The 8052-nt window shown below is 30.1% G+C and overlaps 2 protein-coding genes across 3 annotated transcripts; both read right to left on the reverse strand.

Moving 5' to 3' along the window:
• Positions 1 to 1005: 1005 nt before the first annotated feature.
• Positions 1006 to 2432, reverse strand: LOC107853865 (lignin-forming anionic peroxidase). The gene is made up of 4 exons (XM_016698853.2): positions 2169 to 2432; positions 1883 to 2074; positions 1624 to 1789; positions 1006 to 1534 (listed from the first exon to the last, which is right to left on the reverse strand). The coding sequence occupies exons 1-4, from the start codon at positions 2379 to 2381 to the stop codon at positions 1146 to 1148; spliced, it is 960 nt and encodes a 319-aa protein (XP_016554339.1). The 5' UTR covers positions 2382 to 2432; the 3' UTR covers positions 1006 to 1145.
• Positions 2433 to 5987: 3555 nt separating this feature from the next.
• LOC107853869 (lignin-forming anionic peroxidase-like) lies at positions 5988 to 7441 on the reverse strand. 2 transcript variants are annotated; one of them, XM_047412557.1, is made up of 4 exons: positions 7147 to 7441; positions 6851 to 7042; positions 6567 to 6732; positions 5988 to 6471 (listed from the first exon to the last, which is right to left on the reverse strand). In XM_047412557.1, the coding sequence occupies exons 1-4, from the start codon at positions 7294 to 7296 to the stop codon at positions 6083 to 6085; spliced, it is 897 nt and encodes a 298-aa protein (XP_047268513.1). In that variant the 5' UTR covers positions 7297 to 7441; the 3' UTR covers positions 5988 to 6082. The 2 variants fall into 2 exon arrangements, with proteins under 2 accessions (XP_047268513.1, XP_047268512.1); XM_047412556.1 differs by having other exon boundaries at positions 7151 to 7423.
• Between the last annotated feature and the right edge of the window lie 611 nt (positions 7442 to 8052).

Genomic DNA, 8052 nt, shown 5'->3' on the forward strand with positions numbered 1-8052 from the left:
CTGAACCCGTCAAACTCAGAACACATGTGGACTAGCCTGAATGGGCTTGACCGGCCCATATTGATAGCTCTGCTACTATTATTATAACTAGAAAGCTCCTAATATATCATCATATATTCTTCCATGCGTGAAAATCTTTCTAATGAGACGTCGAATAAAGTAAATTGAGACAAACCAATATAGTCTTTTAACAATGGATATTTATATGAAAACTTTAGGAATTGACTTAATTTAATGTTACTTCCTTCGATTTAAAATAAATGAATTTCTGATACATTTTTATGATTCAAAATAAATTATTTTTTCAAAATCTAGAGATGTATTAATATTTTTTTTTCAAACTTTACCTTCTCTTTTATCACTCTTTATTTAATTATTTAATTTTATCAAGTAACTTTAAGGGTGCTTTGCATTCTAAAAATTCATTTGTTTTGAAGTAAAGGGAGTAACATTTAATTAAGTCAATTTCTAAAAAAAGTTTAATATAAAAGATATTTCTAGATGTCATCTCTGCTATTCCTAAACTGAACCACCACAAAGAAATTTCAGAATATTTTAAGTTGCTTTCATCTTATAAAGACATAAATTAAAGTGAAAATTAAGTATATATAAAGGAAGAAAAAAGTTGAAAAGCATAAGGAATCTTTTACATGAAAGCAAGAGTAGTAGTATTTCATAATATACATAACAAATGGAAAATCATAATTTAACTTTTGAGGCTTTGATTTTCAAAGCTTCTACGCGTGAGCTGAGAGTTTAACGAAAACAACCTTTTTATTTTTTTTAAAATTTCATTTCTAAAATTACACTGCATATGTTATTATTGTTCAACGGCTAGAGTACTCCATTATTTAAGTGAAATAAGCATATACTACAAATCAATAAGCATAGATGCTTAAGAAAGGTATTAAGAAAAAAGAAGTAAATGAAGCATTAGTGCACCATGGCACAAAAACTTTTTATTTGCATAAGAAAAAGTAAATCAATCTTACATAACAAAGAAAATATAAACAATAAATATTGAGATTACACTCCAATTAATAAATCAAACACACAAATATTGTTGTATAACAATACAAGCCTAACACAAAATCCAACATATTTTTAGAATAATTAAGAGAGATAATTAATACACATTGGAAGAACTAGTTCACACTTCCACAAACTTTTCTTATGATTCCATTTTGACCAGTTAAAGGACTGATATCTCCCATTTTTATCATAGCAGCAGCAAAGTCAGATGAAAAAGCTCGAGGGCTATTACTATATTCAGAAACGATACTATCTGTTGATCCTCCATTGAAAAGAACTTGATCTGATTGAAGAAGACCTTTCCTATCGATGAGGTTCTTGAAATAGTTGTTATCGAATTGATTTGGTGTAACTAAATCAAGAGGTGCAAGATTTCCATTCTCTCCTTCTTGAGGACACTGACGTCTTCTAGTGCTTGCAAAACCAGCATCGATGTCCGTTCCATTGCCATAAATCCTATCGCGGAATAGAAAACATTGTGCTTGGCCTATTGTATGAGCACCTAGAGATCAAAGAGCAAATTAATTTCCAACAACATTCTATTTCTGTTCGAATTTTGAATGATAATCATTTATGTTAATATTGAATTACCTGACAAGGCGACCATGTCTCTTGTGTTAAGTCCCTTGTTTGCAAAGCCAGAAATAAGTCTATCAAGAGAGTCAAAAGGATTAGGAAGATCTGTTTCTGCAACTGTCTTACTGGCTGAGGTTGAATCTCTCCTTCCAAGTTTCACTGTCCATGACGGGCCTCCCACCTAATATTATTTTTTACGTAAGCTTGCATTAGTAGAATAGTGATAAATTAAAATAAGTATACTTCTTGTAAGTAACAAATTATGTGAAATTACAGCAGCCGATGCATCTCGAGCTGCAATAGCAAGTATGTCAGCACATGAAACCACTTCGGGACAAATCTTTTCCACCTCTGCCTTTGCATCATCTATGACACCATAACCTCTTACAGATCCAAGATTTGGCAATGCAGTCTTCTCACTTTCGATTGAACTGGTCTCATTAAGCAAGATCGAAGCATCACAACCCTAAATCAACAACAATATTTCAATCATTAATTAACATACCACTATTATTTCATAGCATTCATGAGAAACATCGACCTATTATCTTTCAACTGACCTGAACAAAGCAATCATGAAAATGAAGACGAATAAGGGAAGCAGCTATGCGACGTTCACGTGAAACTGCTTGTCTAATACTTGTACGAATCGTGCTGAGTGCATTAGGGCAAGTGTTATCATAGAACGTCGAGGAAAGTTGTGCATGGCATTGCATGCATGAAAGTAAAACAAGAGAAAATATAGCTGCCAAAGATCTATTTGAAGCACTCATAATTATATCAAGAAATTCAAAGCTAAGTAGAGAATTAATGAAGATGATGAAAATTGAATGCCTAAAGGACTCTATTTATAGGCACTGAATTATTTTTTTGGGTCACCAATGGCTGCTAGCCGTGTTACTTTTAAGTTTTTTTTTTTTTTTTTTGTTAAAAGAAATATTCTGTAAAGTAAATGTTAATTGATATTTATAGGTTGAATTATTCTTTAATTTTGGCTCTGGCTAGCTGACTTTCATGAAAGGCTTTAAAAACTAGAATTCTAGAATTTACATTGTATTATTGTAAGTAAAGTAATATGTAATGCAGCTCCGGTGCACTTAAGCTTTCACTATGTGTGAGTTTGGGGAAGGACCCAATCACAAGGATGGGTCTATTGTACCAATCTCATCTTATATTTTTGCAAGGTGTTGTTTCCTCGGCTTAAATTCATGACCTCCTAATCACATGATAACAACTGTACCGGTTACTCTAAGACTCCCTGACAAGTAATATGTATAACTTTTACAGAAAGAATAGAGAAAAAAGAAAAAGAAGAGAAATTAAATAATGGAGCATAACTACTTATGGGCGACATATAACAAAGACTTTTTATATCATCAAATTTCAGAAAGTCAAAAATGTTTATTTCAGAAAGTTGAGGCATTTAACCTAATTTTTAGGAATAAGATATGTGTTTTCCAGTATTAGCAAAAAAAAATTCCAAGCTAAAAGGAAGTTTTTTCCAAAATCACTTTTAGTAATTTGATCATACACAAAATAGCTACTACTCTAATATTGACAAAAATGCTTTTAAAATTGATTATCCAAACACAAATGAGTATTTTGTAAAAATATTTTAACAATCACTATTAATAAAGAGCGTTTGTCGAGATAAGCAGAAAGCTCGATCAAACAAATAAATACTCTCTTTGTTTATTTTTATTAGTCCACCAACTTTACACTGTTTAAAAAATAATAAATTATTATATCATAATATTTATATTAATTAATTAATGTATAATCTCAATAGAATTGAAAATGAATAGTTAATGTTAAAGGTAAACCATGATAAATAATAAAGAACGTTTGTCGAGATAAGAAGAAAGCTCGATTGAATAAATAAGTACTCTCTTTGTTCACTTTTATTCGTCCACCAACTTTGCACTTGTTTAAGAAATAACAAATTATTATATCATAATATTCATATTAATTGATGTATAGTCTCATGTAATTGAAAATGAATAGTTAGTATTAAAGGTAAATGATGGTTAAAAAAAAAATATTTCTTAATATGGAGAAGTAGATAAGTAAAAGATGAACAATAATTTTTAATATAATCAAAAAATAAGAATAAATTAAGAGAAAGCAATTACAATTGAGTTTTAGGATGAAAGGGGAAATCCATAGGACAAATTCAAATGCCAAAGGTCAAATGTCAACAACATTAAGCTATTAAGAAACTTCTTGAGGAGAAGTATTCATTTTCCAACTAGCAAAGTATAGTCCATTTTGAAAGTGATAGTTACTTTATTAGAAGTTGTTTGGTAGGGTGGGTAAGAGTAGTGAAGAATATGGTGTAATGGGGGTGTTAATTGGTTATGCTTGTATTAAATTGTTAGTTATGTTGAGATTATTTTTTATATATTAGTTAGTTTAATATATTAAAAATAGCATATATATTGCATAATTTCTAAAATAAAATATCTACTTACAATAGACTTGCCACAAATATGGTGGGAAAGACGTGGAAAAGATTTTGAGAGATAATTGTGTCTTTTATCATACACATATATGCATTAAAACCTTTTGCATTACTAATATCATGAATTTTCATGTATTAGTTATACATACAATAATAACAAATAAAGTGTATAATCAATGCTTGCAAACATTAATTATACATAAATTGAAAAAGTGTAGCAAATAAGATACTAGCAATACCTAAAAGTAATACACATACTATTTTATCTAATGAACTCTACCAAACGATACTTCAGAGTTAAAGCAAAATTGTCTCATATATGTGAGAGTAGATCTATTTTGATTCTTCAATTAATATATTTGACATTTTTATTTCTTCAAATTTATTAAAATAGAACGCATTTGGTTCAAACAATAGAATGAACTTCAAAACCAATGGTGTCATGACTATAAAAAAAAAATTACTAATTAAAATACGATAAAAATTGATCGATTTTTGCACTGATCAAAAATCAACTAGAACGATCTATTAATCCCTTTTTAAAAAAAGAAATTAAATCGATCGATGTTGGAAATTTTTTGCATTGAAAATTGAGAAAATAGAAAATCAACCAAGCTCAATCATTATATTTTGCAAAGATATTTTTAGTATAACCAATACGACTAAGTTGATTTTATCTTAAAATAAAAAGTTTGTTTCGAGGATTGGACCTGCAACTCGACTGGTTGATTTTTTGTAAAAACTCTGACCGAACTTTTAAGCAAATCGATCCAACAACAAATTGAGCTTAGTCAATACATTATTTTTTGAGCTTTTAACGCAAAAAAAATACAATCAAGCTCGATCGATTTTATTTTTTTAAAAAAAGATACCTACTTATCTATATAGGTTAATTTTGACTAAAAACTCCATTTTTTGAGGTTGTATATGTTCAGGTGCATGTATGAGCATCTTGTGCTTTATATTAAGACTGTCCTTTTCAATTTAGCTCCAAATTCATTTGCTTATTATTTTTAATAGGAAAAGATACGAATATATTCTTAATCTTGTCATGAATTCTTAGTTACATTTATCTTTTGTGGGTAATTTATTATTCCTGAACTTGTTTGAAACGACATCAATAACTTTTACCTAAAGAATTTGCAGTAAGGGAATCTAAAATATCAAAATAAACATAAAAAAATTCAATGATATATATATATATATATATATAATTTGTATGTTTCTATATATAACATAATCTTTCAAGGAAGAAATTTGTCCAACACCTTAACTCCAAACATGCCCCTATTGCCTTTATATATACAATCAGATTAAAATTTATTGCTATATTTTTATCCTAATCTGTACACGCTGTATTTTTATTATGTGTATTTTTATTCTAATCTGTAAGCGTTGTATTTTTGTCATGTGTATTTTTATTCTAATCTGTACGCGCTGTATTTTTATTATGTATTCTTTTTTTTCTCCACCGTTTATCAACCCAATCACCACTAATTACCCCAGGTGGTCACAATTTCTTTTGCTTATTAGATTCTGAATAGATATTTATTTATTTATACGTATAAAACTAATATGTTCTTAGTAAAAATATATTACACGATTTGAGCTAAAGCTCAATTAGTTATACCAAATCAGCAACTTTAACAGTGACTCTGGACATGAAGCTGATGTATAAAATTAATACTTTCTTAGTACAAATATATTACACGATTTGAGCTAAAGTTTTTAAGTTATATCGAACCAGTAACTATAATAGAGACTCCGGACATGAGGCTAATTTAAGCTATGCGTTAACCAGCTAATTGTAGAACAAAATTACCAAAATAACTAAGACATATTTTCGATATTTAGGCTATTCCAACTTAATAAACAATGGAACTAAGTAATTATACAATGGTGAAATATTTGTTAGAACTAAAAGCAAAATGAAGAATTTATTTCAATCTTGAAACACGTTACATAGAGAAAAAAAAAATAATTAATACAAATATACTTCAGACTTTTGTAAGATCAATTTATAGAGCCACAAACAGTTCGTATAATCCCATTTTGACCAGTAAGAGGACTAATATCTCCCATTTTAATCATGGCAGCAGCAAAATCAGAGGCAAATGTGCGAGAGCTATTGCTATATTCAGAAACAATGCTATCTGTGGATCCACCACTGAGGAGGACTTGATCTGATTGAAGGAGACCTTTTCTTTCAATCAAGTTCTTGTAGTAATTGTTATCCAATTGATTGGGTGTAACCAAATCAAGTGGAGCTAGATTTCCATTTTGGTCTTCTTGAGGACATTGACGTCTTCTAGTGCTAGCAAATCCAGCATCGATGTCTGTTCCATTGCTATAAATTCTATCGCGGAAAAGGAAGCATTGTGCTTGACCTATTGAATGTGCTCCTGGAATAGAAACTTTTAAAAGTTAAAAACTCTATATACAATAGTATATGATCGATAAAATTCTATATATGTTGGCTAATTTGATCAAGTCTTACCTGATAAAGCAACCATGTCTCTTGTGCTAAGGCCTTTGTTGGCAAAGCCAGAAATAATCCTATCTAGAGGATCAAAAGGACCTGGAAGATCTGTTTCAGCAAGAGTATGACTTGCAGTGGTTGAATCTCTTCTTCCAAGTTTCACCGTCCATGATGGACCTCCAACCTGTTGAATATTGTTATTAACATAACGTTGGTTAGTTTTCGATAATATATTTTTATAGCATAAACTTTTTTCTTTTATCAGATGAAAAAAATGAAATATTCAAACTACAAACACTTACAAGAGTGGACGCATCCCTAGCAGCAACTGCAAGTATATCTGCACATGATACGACTCCTGGACATGTTTTCTCAAGCTCTCTTTTTGCATCTTCTATAATACCATAGCCTCTAGCCGATCCAAGATTTGGCAACGCAGTCTTCTCGCTAACAATCGTAGGGGTCTCATCAAGTAAGATAGAAGCATCGCAGCCCTGAAGTTTAAGTCACAAATTAATTAGTACATAGTTTAAACAAATATCTAACTTTTAGTATCATACATAGAGCAATTATTAATATATAATGTGTGTCATCTAACCAATCTGAACAAAGCAATCATGGAAATGAAGACGAATGAGGGATGCAGCCATGCGGCGTTCAGCTGAAACTGCTTGTCTAACACTTGTACGTATCGTGTTGAGAGCATTAGGACAAGTAAGGTCATAAAATGTTGAAGAAATCTGTGCATGACATTGCATGCTAGAGAGTAGGAGAAGAGAAAATATAGCAGCAATGGCTGCAAAAGAGTTGTTTGAAATACTCATTTTGAAAATGCAAAGTATATGATGATCTATGATATCAAGAATTATAGATGCTTATTAGCTTTGTGATGTGTTGAGGGACTGTGGAACTCAAATATTTATAGACAAATAAACACGTTACTTTATTAACTTTGGTCACTATTGGCTGCCTATTGCATGCATATCCGCGTATTGGTAGCTTTTGTCTTTGCTATTGTTAGACTTGTTCTTATATAATAATTGGAGGGCTTAGTCAGAGGCATTTAATAAATGTTCAGAAAAAATCATGCATCTAAAATTATCAAAATGGAAACAAATGTAACTAATATTTTGCACAATATCTCTGGATCTGTCTTTTGAATGAAAGTTATAAACATATTAGTTATCCAATTAAAAGTTAATTTATTAACCGATCCGGTGTGACTTTCCAGAGGAGTTTTAAACATAAGTCTTGTTTTTGAGATTGAATTATACCAAAGTCTTTTTTTTTGTTTGTTTGCTTAAAAAGGACACGCTACACTGTCAGAATAGGTTATGTAATGAATTTCTACCGTTAATCTTTTTAAATGTGTAATTTGTACTCCGTTTCTGAAGAATGACCTAATTTGACTTGAAACAAAATTTAAGAAAATAAGAAAGACTTCTGAATCTTGTAGTCTTTAATTAAAGTTATGTCAAATATATCAAAATGTCCTTTAATCTTA

The sequence above is a fragment of the Capsicum annuum genome, chromosome 5 (genome assembly GCF_002878395.1).
Source record: "Capsicum annuum cultivar UCD-10X-F1 chromosome 5, UCD10Xv1.1, whole genome shotgun sequence".
In the NCBI taxonomy this organism is placed as follows: Eukaryota; Viridiplantae; Streptophyta; class Magnoliopsida; order Solanales; family Solanaceae; genus Capsicum; species Capsicum annuum.